The sequence below is a fragment of the Saccostrea cucullata genome, unplaced genomic scaffold, assembly GCF_032062105.1.
Source record: "Saccostrea cucullata isolate Sc308-1 unplaced genomic scaffold, CSIRO_AGI_Scuc_v1 ctg343, whole genome shotgun sequence".
NCBI lineage: Eukaryota > Metazoa > Mollusca > Bivalvia > Ostreida > Ostreidae > Saccostrea > Saccostrea cuccullata.
In genome coordinates, this window is record NW_026927402.1 from 240487 (window position 1) to 258175 (window position 17689).

Genomic DNA, 17689 nt, shown 5'->3' on the forward strand with positions numbered 1-17689 from the left:
ACTGATATCTTATGACTAGGGGCTAATAGAACTTTGTTCTGGGTTGTGTCTTTGAGGGCGAAGACAGATAATCAGATAAGCCATAAATTTTCTCCTTTCCTTCTACACATCAAACTAATTGTAGATTTTTTAAATTACAATGTATCAGTAAACTTTAAAATGCACAAATAATGTGCAGGTGAAAAAACTAAAAAAAGTTGTATGAGCTAGGGGAAAGCATTATTTTCTTATTTTGGGGTCGCCTGCATGATGCAGTGATTAAAGCGCCTGCTCTAGAGTCGCTGATCCTTACAATGCGGGTTCAAATTTCACTGTGGGACAAGGAAGACCGGTCCTTCGGATGAGACCGTATAAACCAAGGTCCTGTGTTGTAGAAGGTGCTGGCATGAAAAAGATCCTTCCCTGCTCATTCCTCAGTGCCGAGTATAGGACAAAATTTGCAGCTCTCCACAGGCAAGTGGTGGTGTCTCCATATGAGTGAATTTTATCGAGACGGACGTTAAGCAATATACAATCAATCAATCAAATTTTGGGCTACTGGGTTTGGAATTCTTAATGAAAATAACATTAAATATAGGGCGCATAACTCTTGCCTGGATAGTAGTAATTTTGGGGGGATTAAAAGCTTGCAAGTCCATAATTGATTTATTATAATCGTGTATTGTAACAATAAAACAAAACTAAAAGCTACAAAAAACTTAATAATTCGGGTTTGCTTAAAATGTCCCAATTAAAACAAATATATGTGTAACAAGTACATGCAGTTTGAATCATATATCATATGGCCTAACTAAAAAAAAAATTCATGATTGTTGTTAAACAGAAATATATAATAATATAATTATGCACAAAATTTCTATATTTTTTTTCTTTGGAAGAAATAAAGAGGAAGAATGTCATTACAGTAATGCCCTTTTTATAAACATTTCTCGCTCCCCAGTAAATTAAGTATAAGTGCTATATGTACATGGAATGGCTGATGAACAATTCTCAGAAAATTGAAAATTGAGGATTTCTTTCACAGGAATGATAAAATAGGCTTAATACATGCATACAACCAAATCAATCAACTTTCTTTCTACAGCATATTCAGCATTTTACAAAAAGCATTATGCAGGTTTTATTGCAAATATTTTATGAAATTGCTTTTCAATAGGCAAGACTTAGTAACTAAAAACATTTAAAAAGGCACGGTACCAATTACAGTAATAGAAACTACAGTATAACCCCATTATGTATTACATTACATTTTGTTATTACATGTACCAGCTTGTTGATATCAAAGAATTACTGTAAACAGGGATATTTTTGCCTGTTTTATTTTCACTCTTTTGCACTTGGGAACAATTTTGCCCCATTACAAATTCCCCAAGTCACAGTTCAGTTTAAAAATTCATACTGTTTTCTTTGAATTCACCCTCATTTCAATTTGCCCATCTGTGATTATAGGGCCAAAGAGGCAAAAATAAAAGGGGACAAAAATTTCCCTGTATACAGTATAGGAATAAGCAAATAATCAGAAATTATTTGATAATTATTTTATGAATAATAATCAGAACTTAATTGGAGAATAATCCAATTTAAAAAAAAATTATCAAATATTAATCACAAAATCCAATTATATTCTAATATATATTAATATTCAGATAATAATATAATTTTAATAAATTCATGGTATTAAATGCCTAATATGCAGTATAATATATATATTTTATTTAATCACAAACAGTTCATAATAAACAGTATATATATATTTTTTATTTAATCACAAACTGTTCATAGTAAACAAATAAATTATGCAAAATTCAATCAAGAAATGCCCTCTTTCAGTCTTTACAACTTTTTCATATTACCATTTTTTAAAAAGTTTACCTCAGAAAATTTTTTTATATAATTTTTTTGCAATTTTTAAAAATAACTCAACAATAAGAAAATGTAAACTTGTTTTAAAAATAAAGTTTACAGATTTGCAAAATAAAATCGACATAAAAATTTCCAGATTTACGGTATATTGTTAATCAGTTTTTCCTCCTGGTATTTGAAAATTAAGGCTTATTTCTTCACACAAGAAACCTATTGACAACTACATGTAATTGTTCATAATACTAGTAACACTGGATCAAAAGAAATAAAAACAATCTCTGAAAGGTGTGTAAAAATTTTGATACAATGCTTCATAAAAAACTCATACAAAATCGAAAACTTCAAACCCAGTTCATCTACAAAATTCTATGAAAACAAAATTACCCTGGTAATGATGTTAAAATTATATTTACACATAATATCCCATGCAAGTAAATGATTAAAAACATTAACAAACAAGCAAACAAATAAAAAATGCCAACTACATGATATTAACAACCTAAAACACAACCGATTAATACAATTAATCTATATCGAAAATATTTATTTTCTTCCTTCATTCTTTCAGAGTCAACCACACAACACATATTGTTTCTGACTGTACAAACCTTCCCATATCTCTTAGAATTACCCTTCTCACTTCTCCCTTGGTGCTGCCCAAATTCATGCTTCTATTCCAGAAAACTTGTGACTATATCTCTATTGCAATCATTTGAAGGTCATAAGAAGTCCATTAATATACTGCTATAATTAATCATCGATTATGATCACTGCCTCAGCCTCTTTTTGGTTTCTTAGCTCCGCCTCCTCTCCTTCAGGCTCCGCCCTCTCTTGCTTCACCGTTGCCATGGTTTCTGAGGAAACGAATTCCAAATTGCTATCATCACTCTCTACAATCTCCACTATGCCAGGAACGTTGACCTCTGAACTCTGGGGATTGTCCATCTGATTGGATGTATCTGGACTGACTCTGTTGACCCGATCTGAAGTAGAGGCTACAGAATTCCCTGACGTCTCTCCCTCAACAATGATTGGCTTTTTATCTATGCTTTCCTCTAATGAAATATTTTTACTCCCAGAGATAGTTAAAACTTGGTTTGCACTGGAGAATAATATCTTACAATCAACAGCTTTCCCCTGGGAATCTCGCAAGTTTGACAAATGACTGATCAGCAGACGCAGGGTTTCCTCTGTGTTTGGTGTTTGTGGGTTATTAGATGAAGTAGACGGCCTCTCAGCATTGGAAGATTTATCCCCTATTTCTATGTTAGAAGAGCTATTTCCCCTCTCCGGAATGGAGGAGTCATTAACACTCTCTAGGCTTGTGGAATTTTTTCCCCTCTCAATATTATTCCCCCTTTCTATATTGGTAGAGTTATCCCCCATCTCTCTGTTAGTAGAGCTATTTCCCCTTTGTGTAATGGAAGAGTTATTCCCCTTTTCTAGGCTAGAAGAGCTATCTCCCTTCTCTGTAGTGGAAGAGTTAGTTCCCCTCTCTGTATTGGAAGAGTTATTTCCAATGTCTACAAAAGAAGAGCTAAATGTATTCCCCCTTTCTGTAGTGCTGGAGCAGTTATTCTCACTTTCAAAGTTTATGGAACTATTCCCCCTCTCTATATTGGAGGAGTTATCCCCCCTCTCTGTAATGGAGGAATCATTTTCCCTCTCTTCACTACTACTCTGAGTGACAGTGCTTTCTATGACTGGGGAATCTGAGGAAACATCTGCTCCCTCCTCACCCTCATGAGCTCCTAGATCCTCCGTATCAATATTCTCAGCATCGGTCCTCACGTCCGTGATTTTGAATAGTGAGGAAGCACCTTGGTTCTCATCACCAAAATCTTCCAGATCCTCAGTAATATTGTCCTCAGTATTTCTACTTGTGTCCTTGATTGGGGAAAGTGAGGAAGCACAAGGTCCTCTGTCCTCACCACCAAAAGTTCCTAGACAATCTGTATTATTGTCCTCAGCATTAGTCCTTCTGTCCAAGATTGGGGATATTGAAGAAGAACCTCTGTTCTCATCACCAAAAGCTTCAAGATCTTCTGTATTGTTGTCCTCACCACTGGTCCTCAAGTCCTCTCCCTCTAAATTTTCAATTCGAACCTCTGGAGGAGAAAATTCCTCCCTACTAACATCCTCCCCAGCAGACAGAGGAGACTTGGATGTTGAACGTTCCCTCACTCCCGCTTCACTCTGCCTCCCAGCCATTTCTCCTTTCTCTTCAGGCCCTCCATTGTTATTCTCATTGTCTTTCAATTTTTCTGCATCGTCTTTCCAGGTCACCATCTGAATCTTTGCTTTCTTCCTGACAGGTTTATCATTTAACTCTCTCCCCTCCTTGTAAATTGTTCTTTTTAGTTTGCTTACATTTTCTGTGGAGGAAGCTGAAGAACAAGTTCTTTTTTCTGAGTTGGTCAATTTTACTGCATCAGTTAGCTTGATGAATGGAATCCTAACTTGTGGAAAGAGTGCACTAGAAGATTTAAGAGTCCTAATATTTTCTATTGCAGCACTCTCTTCAGATTCGGAGCTGGATGAGCTTTCCTGCAGTTTTGATGTTGATGGCGTTGACTTTTTGATTTTTTGCTGTGCCTTGGACTTTTCCTTACCTGGATTTGGATTATCAGTGGACTCAAGTCCACTCTTTGATTGTCTACTTTCCTGTGATTTTTTTGAGCTGGTGGAAGACCTGATATTTTCTTCTTCATCATCCTCTGAATCACTTTCACTTTCCACATTTTGTCTTCTATTGAGAAAGATTTTCTTTCCTGATGAGAACATCCTACCTTTGAACAAAACACTATAACCTTTTGTAGACCCTGTTTGTGGAGTTAAACTTTTTGATGAATCAGATTGCTGAGGTAAGCTCTTTGTTGACCCAGAATGTTGAGCAGAAACCACATTTTCCTGTATTGTTTTTGATGTCACTTTTGCTGGCTCCTTGATTTTAGGAGGAATGTATGGCATATACTTGGGTTTGTTTCTGAGGCGTGCATTGCGGATAATTGCACTCTTTTCTAGGCCATACATAGCTTTTTTGACTGGCACATTGGCATCATCATCATCATCTGAACTTGAATCAGCCTCTTGTACCTCAACACTAGGCACTACTTCAACAGCAGCCTTTGGCACATCTTTAGGTTTACTTCTGGGACTGGATCTGTTTTTCTTTCTCCATGGTGTCACTGAAGAGAAAAAAAACACATGTAAAAGATCTGAAATAACATAAGTAGACATAAAGGCACGAGTTTAATTTACTAGATAAAATTAATCATTATCATGCCTAACTAAAAGTAGATTGGACAGGATGCATCCCAGTATTAGAGATACTGAGGGTTAATTATTTTCATCAAATAAAATGTGGATAAATGATTGGCACTTCCAATTCACTTTGACAATTTCGACTTATGTGGTATATTCAAGTTGATAAATATTACCAGATTTCAGGGTATTGGATTTTCCGTAGGATTTCATTTCCAGACTCCTTAACCATACAATTAGTTTGGCAAACTCTTGACGGCGCATACAGACCCTGGCTAAAACTTCCTCAATGGCTGACCTAGCTTCAGCAAGCACTGAATGAAATATAACGTTAACATGATTATGAAAAAAAAATCAAAAACTTAACAAATATATTAATTTGAACAAGAAACTTAAGGGTTAAAATATGTCCTTTGAGTATGATCTTACATTGAGTATGTTTCATGTAAATTCTACCCTGTTTTCTGTTACAACATTTATCAAGGTTATGCAAATGATAATTTTATAATTTAAAGATTTGTCATTTAGTCTAAAATCATAAAAGAAATGGGTAAATTGAGAGCATTTGGCTCAATTGAGCACTTTATAGAAATTATATATTACAAAAAAACAATAAGTACGTGTAAGCTTCTTTGCAGTCCCTTGATGCCCCTTGTTAGCTGCTCGATTTCCATCCGAGTTTGCCGTTCTCTCAGAGAGCAGGTGCTGCAGCTTTGGTTTGTTCTTCAGGATCTCAGCAAATTTCCACCTTTTCTTTGGCAGCCATTTGCCTTTCGCATCTCGGAAATGTTGACTGGGGATTTTCTTTAGCGTTGCCATATCCACTTTTTTAGGGTTCACCACCAGGGGTTTCTTATCATGCTTATCTTGCACCGCTTCTTGCTTCACTTCTGGTTTATTTTCTTTTTCAAATCTAAAATTAGGATTTTTATGCATCAACTAGATAATATATTACACTATTCTCCCTCATCAGAGAGAAAAGAAGAGCCATGGACCACTACGCTCACCAGTGACCTGAATCACTATCGTCCTGCTATTATTTATCATATATAAGCAATAAACATTTTATAAGAAAGTAAAAGTTGGGCTCCTCTAACACAGTACCTTTCTTTGAGAAGTTGGTGAACAGGCGGTATTGCGTTGACGGCCTTGGCGATATTCTCTGGTTCTCCACGGGTCAGCTGATATAACAGCGGGAGAAACGGAGGCTTGATTTTACGGACTTCTTTCACTTCCTCATAATCCACATGGACCTGTTAATGCAATACAGTAAAATCTTAATTTAACTGGCCTGTGTACTGAACTGTTTTGCTGTAAATTCTGTTTTTATTTTCATTGATCCATATTTTTGTGTTGTGAATAACAGTAAAACTTGTTTAATACGAACACGGATATAGCAAACGCAGCACAGTTAAGGTTACAAAAAGGAGGCGGAGCCTAATTTGTACGGGAAAACTTGACTATGACATCATACACAATATACGTCATACAACATTTCTTTAAAATACCACAAAATGAGTTGATCTGCTAATTTAACCAGTAACAAACCATCAAACTACATAAAAACTTACTATAGCGTGCTGTTTTGTCGATAGTTAAATCCCACATAACAAGTTATAAACCAGTCACTGATCGCAATACACTTGTCAATATGACGTCATTTCTTACAACGTGACGTAGTTTGTATACAGTGAGAGACAGATCAAGCAATATTTTCTCAACAAAATATGTATTCTCTAATAAAATAAAATAATATTTACAGATATTCTATTGGTCAATAACTTGAATTTAATGTCTTCTTCACTATTTTATTAATATATTTTCTGTACATCGCGTATTTAATTGACACTGCCGTATATTTGTATGCAAGTACATCGGAAGGTAATGTGGGGGGTCTTAATAAATCGATCTAGTGCAAGGGCATACACTCTATGAATAAAAGTAAGCTTTAACATTTCAACTCTAGAACTATTAAGGTATCTGAAAAGTGCTGCGATCCTGATGAAATCCTAAAAACAATTTAATTACATCAATATTTCATGCCGCTGACCAGCAAAAAATATAGCATTCGGTCATACAAGTATAATTTTAACAATGAAATTGCAGAATTTAGACAGGATCGCAGCACGTTTTAGACACTACAATGTGTGTTGAAAATATTTATATGCTTAACTTGGAAAATTAACTTGGTTATGCCCTTGCACTAGTGATATTTATATGTAACATCAATACTGCGAGTCAATGTGCTAAAATCGCGTGACTGCCGCATCACGTGACTAGTCTAAATATAAAATATAATCGTCCTCGATATCTAGTTGTTAATCATAATTACTATTATCCGATATAAATAATGTACTAAAAATAATCGCCATCCCGATTACGAATACATTTTTAAATACAAAATTTAGTCGATATTTCCATTGCGCACCTTAACTGTACTGCGAATTCACAGATATAGCAAAGTTTTTCTGGGTCCCCGACAAAATTCTTAACAAATCTGTGTAAAAATTTCATGGTTAAAGCGAACTCTGATATAATAAATTTGCGAATATAGCAGACTAATTTTGAGTCCTGTTGATGTTAAATATAATGTTTACATCTTTTATAACTAACTTTCAAAGATCTTAAAATATAATTAATTGAACAACTTTATTTCAGCATTTGTATATAAAATTCAATTCCTATTGAAACCTTGGTTAACAATAGTATGTTTTGAAATATTTTTTCCCCTAAAGTATTTGGTAGTAATACTTGAAGGAAAACATGCATACAGCAAATTTGCTATATATTATTATTCGAATTCGTTATACAGATATAATGAATTACGGATATAGCGAATTAAATTTACAGGTTCCCAGGAACCGAGTTTACCGTATTATGATTTTTACACTTTACAGGGATTTATCTAGCTATTTTGTTTTACTACCCTTTTATATGTAAAGGGGAAAAATAGTCTGAGGCTATGGAGAGGGCTAGGCCCCCTGGAAAATTTTTAAATAAATGGAGCAAAATCCTGCATTCTTAGAGCTTCTGAGGGTCATTTGTAGATCTTTACAAAGGCCACAAAAACTTCTCTTTTTTGAAAAATATTAATAAATAACAAAAAAAAAAAAAAAAAAAAAAATTAAACTAGGTCAGTACTTCATTTAATTTTTTCTCTGAATATCTATCACAAATCAATTCTCCTGTTTTCATGTTTCACTACTAACATTGTTTTTGTTGTTACTCCATTCTTCCGATCTATAGTGATATAATCTCCGTCTTACTCATCTACACTTTTCTTTTTAACTCCGCAATCGCATACATATCTTTTGACATCATGGACTAGGCACATGTTTAACAATCAATATCAAATAGAAGCTTGAATAATCTATTCTTTCTTTTAAAAGCGTTTGAATGACTAGAAAGGTAAATTAAGATTTATATGGGTTTTGATTGCTTATTGCTTGTGAAATGTAGTCATGGTATTGACTATCGTTGCTGACAGCCACATTGTTCTGAAGGTGAAATGACAAATGAAGACGTCCATTCTTTCTTGCCGCGGCATTATGAATTTACACATATTTTACCTCTACTTTGGCGTCCAGTGGCCATGTTGTTCCCTTATAGAACTGAGGTAGCTTGGACTGTTCATCACTGTCCTCACTCTCGGACTCCTCCTGTAAAATTTACAAAATTTTATCAAACTTTTTAATGGTTTTATCATGTTTATATTTTAGTAATCAAACTTCTAAATTACTCTTAGTCTTGGGAAAAAACTTAATGGAAAACATCATAAAATTACATGTATCACTTCTTTTAAACATAAATTTTCAGTTTGACGAAAAATCTTGGAGATCATGATAAATATATAATTAACAGATCTATATATATGTTAAGTGTATTGTAGATAAGGAGAAATAATGTATATATACAAATACAAATACAAATATTTTATTGGCACAAACACAATTACAGTAATTGGTAAGGCCCATAGAAAACATAGTGATAAGTATGAAAATACAGTAGAACACAACCAGGATACAAACAATTGGTGTAGCAAATTATGTATTGTAATTATCAAATATAATACATAGATTTTACAATATAGTTATTCATTCTAAAGTATTTTTTCTTATATCAGATATTTGACATAAAAATGATGATAATATTTTAAGAACCTTTTTTGATCAATACTTTTAACAATTTGTCATTATTATCAATTGTTTGGTTAAAGTGAAAGTGGATAATTTTGTTTTGAATATTTTTCTCTGTGCTTCGTATTTTGGTAGGGATTGACTATACTTGCTGACAGCCACATTGCATTGAGGGTAAAATGGTACTCGGTTACTCGGATGTATATTTTTGAATATTTCTAAGGTTATTTATTAATGCATTAATCAATCTGTTTTAAAAGGTTATATACTCATTGCACTTATACATACAGTAATTAGGGTTTTCTACTCGTTATCGCCCGTGACAGTGTTTATACAGTAATTATCGTGACCAAGCACCTGTTACCTGGGGCTGTCTTCTATCCTTATTTTTTGATTTTCTTTAATTATTTGTTTTCACTGAACATCGTTTAAGGTCTGTTATGATTAAATAAACTAGATAATTTTGTCAATTCTCCGAGAAGCCATAAATTCTCGGGAAAAGGGACAGATGACTACACGCGCGACTGTTGACATGGTTGTTTGATTACATGCCAATACATGTACAAATAGTTGAAGGCAAAGGCTTTAAAAAACTTTTTGCTAAAAGTACAAAATACCGTCGTGATACTATAAAATCTAGGATCGAAAAGTATACAAAAACCGTAAATACTTGAACTTGGTCAAAATCAAATCGACTGATATATAATTGAACAAAGAGTTACATTACAATTATCTAGATTATTTTTTTTTAAACAAAAACAAAAAAACGATTTTATTTCTAGTGTTTATTGATAAATAAATTGAACTTTAAAAAATGTTGTATTAAAGATCATGTTACAACAAAAATATATAAACCTCCTAACAGAGCATGTGGTTTTATTTCTACAAGTGTTTATGTTTTTTATTCATCAATTTACTTGTTCATATTTATTTACACTTTTGCAGATAAGGAGAAATTAAAATTGTGACATCCCTATATTTTGGACATAGCAAAATGAATATCAATATCAAAATAAAAATCTGGATGTTACCTTTTTTATTTTCTTTTTCTTTACAGAATCATTACTCTGTGCTTTGTCTTTCCTCCTCTTTTGCTGGTTTGTTTTACTTTTTCCTGAAGATTTTCCCCCAGCTGAGTCATCCTGATCTAGGACTGAAGCTTTTGTACGAGCCATTTTGACAGTGGATGCCCTGTGAATTGAAACAAATGTGTCCAAATATGTTAACATTTATCCTTATGATACATATGTAATATAGCATAAAATATTGACTTGGGTTTGTGCAGTATCACCCCTGAATATGGTAAAAATGAAAAGCGTCAGTAACTCAGTATTTACATTAAACACAAAAAGAAATAAAATTGTACAATACCATGTACATTGAACTTAAAATATTTTTGCCATTAGAGGATATTGAAAAGATTGAGCTTTATCTATCTTGTGGAATCAGCAAATATCAATCATAAATATGACTTAAATATGCGATTTTTGTCCACTGCAGAAAAAATTTAATATACCGATGGTGCTTACATGACAATGAGTTAAAAACTGTTGTTTACATATATTTACTTTGGATTATCGTATTATTTTCTGAGTTAACTCAATATTGTTTTATGTTATTTTACGCGCGTATTACAGTGTTTTTCTGTCAATTGTCAAAGGTGTGAAAACAAACGAAAGAGTTTAAGAAACGACACCGATGTAGCGTAAAGATTTTGATTCGATTGCAATTAGTTAAATTATGGTGAAAAAATAGAATCATTATCTGCAAAAATATTCCTACATGTCTTATTTAATGAGATATATAGATTTTATGAATGTAGATATATTTACCTTTTCAAAATTCCCTTTCTTGAAAGTGAAAGTAGAAAGTTATGATCTTCATCACTGAAATGTTTGTCATCTATGTTCGACATACTTAAGCGTTTTGATAACACTGACGTGCAAGTTCGGAAAGTAAACAACATGTCGCTGGTACACAGGACAAACTCAATGCTGTTTAGAAATGTGTTTTGCGCCAGGTTTGCAAATCTAAGGAGGATGACATCCAAGCGGCGACACAGAGAGGTACAACTGTAGTTACCAAGGTTACATATGATCACTCAGTGCCGATGTATTATGAAACTTTGAAAACAGATTCCGTAGTATATCTAGGCCTAGTTTCTGATTGTATCATACTTACGCGTATAACATCACCAGATGTCTGCACTGCAGTGATTTGTTAGGGGTCATACCCCCCCCCCCTCCCTCCTTCCAAAAAATCACACTCTAACTTCATTGAATGTAAAGATGATATATTAATTTTACTACCATTAAGATTTACAACTCTATCTCTCCAAGAATTCAGTTGACAGGAAGCGATTCTATTTTTTATAAAATACAACTGCTGTAGTTTTGAGTATTTGTAGATAGAATGTTCTTTCGTTTTTATATGATAAATGAGCTACAGAATCGGCTTGTCCCGAGATTATTCTAACCAAATACCCTTATATTGTTGAAAATTGTGTGCATTGATCCTACATTCCTTAAGCAATAACTAATCAAAGTTAAATGTCATTAATTTTTAAATTGGAATAATATTTCAATACTTTACAAAATCTGTATATCAAATCATAACACGATTACACCTTGAAGCTCCATCACCAGCCTAATGGTTAATTTAAGACGGCATGACCTCTAAAAATTAGTTGTAAATATTTATAACTTGGTAAAAAAGCAAAAAAAATAACTTTTTGTAATCATTTGGGTATGTTCTATCTGATTTGTAGAGTGTACTATAGTTTTGATGAGGAAGTTCAATTAATTAAAAACAACGATGTTTAAAGAAGCAATTCTGGGATTCTTCTGGAATGAAAATGACAACCATGTTTAACTGCCTGCACTACAGGTATCCCTCACCTGGGTAACTACCTGGGGGTCATCAAACTGTGGGCCAAGCTTCAAGGACTTTTTTTTAACCCCCCCCCCTTTCAAAAGCGATGCTACGTCACTACAATATCAGCGGTTTTCGTAAGAGACTTAACATGACTAAATCAATTTGTACTTATTAAAAAGTGATTAAATATGTATAACATACATAGAAAATTTATGTGGTGGATCTACACGCCATCACGGTCAGGCAGGACCCAAAGGAGTTCAGGTCAGTGTTTAAAAAGAAAAAAAGGACACAAAGTAATTCAGATCAGTTTCACCACCCTAATGGTTAATTTAAGATGGCATGACCTCTGAAAATTAGTTGTAAATATTTATAACTTGGTAAAAAAGCAAAAAAAGCCAATCTCTGATTTGTAGAGTGTACCTGATGAGGAAGTTCGAGTATTCTCTGGAATTCAACCCACAGGACCCATCAAAAAGAATTCAGGTCAGTGTTTATCACGGTCAGGCAGGACCCAAAGGAAAGGTAAAAAAGAAGACCCAAAGTAATTCAGATCAGTTTAAATGTGAGACAGGATCCAAAGTAATTCAGGTCATTACCGTCAATGTATAACTTGGACATGAATTTCAGAGAGGAAATTCCTAAATCCTTGTTGGGAAACAAGCATATTTACCTTCAATGCTGATATACTGATTAAGGATTTGTGTTGCCTTCAGTGATTTTCAGCCTCCACTTTTCTGTATTTCTAGGGAGAACATTTACAAGATGGTGGCCTGTCTGCTGGCTTGTGGAATAGACCCAGAGAAGTCTGTCTTATTTTTACAATCACAGGTAAATATCTGGTTTTGAGTTAGTGGTTTATTTATTGGATCTGTAATTAACTGTTCTTAATATGTTTATAGTAGGAATATTGTGAAAAGTTGCACTTTCTGTTGTGTGTCAAAGAATTTAAGAAAGTAAAGATATAATTCATATTGTAGCATAATTATTCAAAAAATAAATTTATTGGTGTTATCAAACATTTTAAAATGTAAAACTGCTGATTATTTAAATTTTCTAGATTAAAGATACAGGTAATTCGTACTTGACTGCAGCTTAACATGTTTGTCATGTATTGAAAGTCAGATATGTTTTTTTTTCACACTTAAGAATCTGTTGTAGGTGCGACAACACACTGAGCTCTGCTGGATTCTGAGTTGCATCACGACCAACGCTAGACTTAAACTTTTACCTCAGTGGAAAGTAAGTCAAAACACAGTTAAACACCAGTATGTGAAACTCAGCCAAAAAGTCCCCAGATACAGTGAATTCAGTATGTCAAACTTAGCCAAAAATATGCCCCCATAAACAGTAAAACCAGTATGTGAAACTTGGCCAAAAAGGCCCCAAAATACAATCAAACATCAGTAAGTGAAACTCAGCCAAAAATACCCTAAAATACAGTCAAACATCAGTATGTCAAACTCAGCCAAAAATATCTCCCAAAATAAAGTCAAACATCAGTATGTCAAAAAGGCATCAAAATACAGTCAAACATCAGTATGTCAAAGTCAGTAAAAAGGGTGTCTAAATACAGTCAAACATTACGTATATTAATTTTCAAACTCAGTTAAAAAGACCTTAAAATATCTAGTAGATCTGATCCAAAAATATAATCAGTATTTATGAGAGAAGCTCTGGAGATAAGTTGAATTGGAACAGAAACTGTACTTGGGAAGTACCCTTACATTGGCATATCCTTGGTGTTCAACATGAGCACTGTCTAATCTATTGAATACTGGATGAAATTCAAGCTAATATGTTCTATTTCCACTATTGAAGAGTTATAGTTCTTAGTGCGCTCTTTTGTGAAAAAGTTGGATTATGTACAAATCTCACGGGATTTCTGGGACAAACGTAACACAAACATGTAAACAACATGTTGAATGTCGATGAACAAATCCAAACAAAATGCTTATGAAATATTTTATTGTTGTGGACTTTATTTAAATCAAGAGTAGAGATGACAAGGATATTAATTTACATCATTGGTGATCGTACGTATCTATTTATCGCAATGGTACATTTAAAGACAATACACATACCTCGGAAATGTCGTATTTTTATTAATGGATGACAAAGTTAGGGTTTTCACTCTCTTCCATATGTCTTTTAGTTCTTCTATTCTTTAGTTAGAATGACACATACATTTAACATTTAAAATTTGATCGAGACTGGCATGTTTTGTATTATACGCAACGCCATGCTGTCCCAGTCAGACAACCAAACGCGTCTCTAATTCTGAAGAGTTCACTAATGGAAATACAACCTATTGATTTTTGGCATATCAAAATAGATGCTTAAATATTTTAAAAGGAAATTAACATATATCTGTTTTAGATGATTTTTCGCATGGATTTTCTAATATAATACTATCAAGAGCCATATGATACTCAGTCTGAAACAATGATGCAATTACTTGCCAGGGTGGCTTTCTAAGATTTTTCTTGTTTGACTGATTTAATTTTGTTTTTGTTTCTTTTTTCAGGAGAAATCTAACACAAAGAACCCCAGTGTTGGCTTATTCACTTATCCTGTTCTCCAGGCAGCAGATGTTTTACTGTACAAGTAAGACAGAAAATTCAAACCTGAGGCTTTCCAGATTTAAGAAAATACAGAAATTCTGCATTTTCATATAAAAAAAAAATTAAGACAATTTATCCAATAAAGATTAGTTTGCAAGTCTAATATGTATTTTTAACGGTATAATGTCTCCAATATTTTTTTTTGGAATTTTACAATTGGTAACATTGATACAAAGTTTAGCCAATATGTTAATTTTGAAGAGTAATACCCCTTTGCAAGACATCTTTTTCTTCTAAAGTTTGGTATTGCCTAGCCATTTCTGAAAAACTCAAATCCTGAGTTAATCTTGATACTCTTTGATGTGTTATTGATCTAAATTTCTCGTTAATAAACAATTTTTAGATCCACCCTTGTTCCTATTGGAGAGGACCAGAGACAACATTTGGACCTGTGTGAGGATTTAGCCATATCATTCAATAATAAATTTGGGAAAGTCTTCAGAGTCCCAAAAATGTTACTTGGTAAGTGTATGGTATCTCATACTGGTGTGCTTAGTGTTTAGGCCATGCAAAGTTAATTACTTGGTTCTCAGGCCTTTTTCTCGAGAAATATGATGAGGGAGGGAGGCATTTTTTTTTCTTTTTATTGCCCCCAAAACATGATGAGGCAGCTTTTTACATTGTACAAAACCTCAAAAAATAATGAGGGAGGTGATTTGGTGTTTATATTTTATTGATTTAGCAATAAAAAGGGTCAATGAGGCAGCCTTGGAAGAGATGAGGGAGGGCCTGAGAACCAAGAAATTAATTTTTTTTTGCCTTATGAGGCATGATATCAGTTATGTTACAGTTGATTAATTTTTAATGAAATGAACATGACATAAAACAACATACAGTCTAATATCAATCAACTGACAAAGAGGTTTAAACATTTATAGGCATTTTTAATGGCTTTCATTTTATGTTTTCAAAATTTATGATCATTGTTAAAATAAAGATCTATTGACAAAGAAAATTAACACATCACATACCAAATAGCATGATTAATATGTGTGTACATAAATCAACCTATTCAAAATTTGATGAAATCACTGGGTATTGAGTAGTCATCATAATCATAAATAACTCAGACTAAGCACCACACATGTACATGTTTGTGCCATGTATTATTTCAGGATTTATTTTTGGTATTCTTGAAGTAGTGCATTCAATTTGGTTTCAGCCTCAAAAGCTGCTATAATATGAAGCTTTCTCTTTAAGTATACATAAAGTTTGTCTAAAACAAGAGTCGCCTAACGTCTGCTCAGGAGTCGTGAAATAAGGAGTTGATCCTTATGTCGCGGGTTGGAATGGTACTGTGGGATGTGGAGACTGGTCCTTCAAATGAGACCAAGGTCCCGTGTCGCAGTAGGTGCTGGCACGATAAAGATCCCTCCCTGCTCAATGGCCCTGAGTGCTGAGTATAGGACAAAATTTGCAGTACACCAGCATACGGTGGTGTCTCCATCTGAGTGAAAAATTCTCGAGAGTGACGATAAACAATATACAATCAATCAATCAGTCTAAAACAAGAAGCCTTTCAGCCATAGAACCACTTTAATCACAATGTCTTAGCTATGGAAAAAGATTTTTGGGAATTGTTTTCAATTATTTCATGTAAAAAAATTAAGTCTTAGAATTATATGAGCTAAAAAAATTCATAAGTCCTTACATTTTTTTGTTTTCTAGGTGACTCTGCAAAGATAAAGAGTCTGCGCTTTCCAGAAAACAAAATGAGTAAATCGGACAAAAGTCCAAAAGGGCGAATAGACCTAACAGATTCCAATGATGACATAGCATCTAAAATCAAACTAGCCGTCACAGACTTTACCACACACATTTCTTATGACAAGGAAAATCGCCCAGGTGTGACCAATCTAATTAATATTCATTCTGCTTGCACGGGGGAAACGCCAGAGGAAATTTGTGAAACATATTCAACTTTGACAACTGCTGAATATAAGGTACTTTTAGCAGATATTGTGATCAGTGAAATTCAGCCAATCAGAGAGAGGATTTTATGGTTGCTTAGTGACAAGTCACATCTTCAGAGCGTTTTAAGACAGGGACAGGAAGTAGCATCTGTGTTAGCAGAGGACACAATGAAGGATGTTAGAAATCTTGTAGGTTTTATGTGATGAATAATAAATTTTATTTAAAAAGTGTTCACATTAATTATATTTGTATTTTTTTTTACACATATAGTCAACGTAAATAGGAATATTCAAAGACTGGGCAAAATTTAGATTTAAAAAAAAATCATGTTTTTAACAATTTTAAAACATGAAGATTTTGAGAGGGTTTTGATGAATGAACTTAAATTAGATTTAGAAATTGAAAATGTTAACAAAATCAAAAAGGAAAAAAAAATAAATATTACATAGATTAACTTATGTAGTTTAGATTTATTAATAGTTGAGGGGCCTTGTGGCAAAGGATGACTGCACTATAAACTTAGGACATATGAATGTTTCTGATACATGTCATTGTTATTTATCTAGTTTAATTATAGACCCATGCTATTGATGTTAGCTCCACCTCTCATGTGTAATAATGTACAGTATATAAGGTGACATTTGGTACCCCTTTAGGAAACCTCTGTTTATTATAATTGTGATTATCCACATTTCAACAATTAACTTTAAGGTGATTAAACAAAAAATAGAAGTACATATACATGTAAATGTATGCAATTTTTACACTGTAATGCATTACATATGACAAGTAGTCATTCAATAATAAAAAACATTGGAATCCAAAGTAATTAACACAGGAAAGCTTTCACATACGCCACAAGAGGGGTGACAGTAGAACGTTTTCCTGAATTTTCTCTATTTTGTTGGATATTTGTCAAATTTCAGATATTATTCACCTCAGGAAACATAGAGCACAAGCTTGCCTATCTGAAATTTTAATACAAAAGATGCATCTGCTAGTATAGGAAAAATA

The 17689-nt window shown here is 33.3% G+C and overlaps 2 protein-coding genes across 3 annotated transcripts; one reads left to right on the forward strand and one right to left on the reverse strand.

The window, feature by feature from the left end:
- Positions 1-1968: 1968 nt before the first annotated feature.
- LOC134274390 (rho GTPase-activating protein gacU-like) lies at positions 1969-11325 on the reverse strand. 2 transcript variants are annotated; one of them, XM_062756678.1, is made up of 7 exons: positions 11096-11325; positions 10295-10454; positions 8697-8780; positions 6232-6380; positions 5748-6040; positions 5304-5441; positions 1969-5051 (listed from the first exon to the last, which is right to left on the reverse strand). In XM_062756678.1, the coding sequence occupies exons 1-7, from the start codon at positions 11227-11229 to the stop codon at positions 2614-2616; spliced, it is 3396 nt and encodes a 1131-aa protein (XP_062612662.1). In that variant the 5' UTR covers positions 11230-11325; the 3' UTR covers positions 1969-2613. The 2 variants fall into 2 exon arrangements, with proteins under 2 accessions (XP_062612662.1, XP_062612661.1); XM_062756677.1 differs by having other exon boundaries at positions 8697-8786.
- Positions 11326-12356: 1031 nt separating this feature from the next.
- On the forward strand, positions 12357-16908 carry LOC134274392 (tryptophan--tRNA ligase, mitochondrial-like). Its single transcript, XM_062756679.1, has 6 exons — positions 12357-12401; positions 12887-12968; positions 13299-13379; positions 14665-14744; positions 15105-15223; positions 16430-16908. The coding sequence occupies exons 2-6, from the start codon at positions 12903-12905 to the stop codon at positions 16876-16878; spliced, it is 795 nt and encodes a 264-aa protein (XP_062612663.1). The 5' UTR covers positions 12357-12401; positions 12887-12902; the 3' UTR covers positions 16879-16908.
- Positions 16909-17689: the final 781 nt, after the last annotated feature.

Coding starts and splice junctions, on each gene's coding strand:
- LOC134274390 (XM_062756677.1), bottom strand. CDS start 11,229: ATGTTGTTTACTTTCCGAACTTGCACGTCAGTGTTATCAAAACGCTTA. Junction 10,455..11,095: donor AGAAAGGGAATTTTGAAAAG/GTAAATATATCT, acceptor TTCAATTCACAG/GGCATCCACTGTCAAAATGG. Junction 5,442..5,747: donor GACTGCAAAGAAGCTTACAC/GTACTTATTGTT, acceptor TATTTCATTCAG/TGCTTGCTGAAGCTAGGTCA.
- LOC134274392 (XM_062756679.1), top strand. CDS start 12,903: ATGGTGGCCTGTCTGCTGGCTTGTGGAATAGACCCAGAGAAGTCTGTC. Junction 12,969..13,298: donor TCTTATTTTTACAATCACAG/GTAAATATCTGG, acceptor AATCTGTTGTAG/GTGCGACAACACACTGAGCT. Junction 14,745..15,104: donor GCAGATGTTTTACTGTACAA/GTAAGACAGAAA, acceptor AACAATTTTTAG/ATCCACCCTTGTTCCTATTG.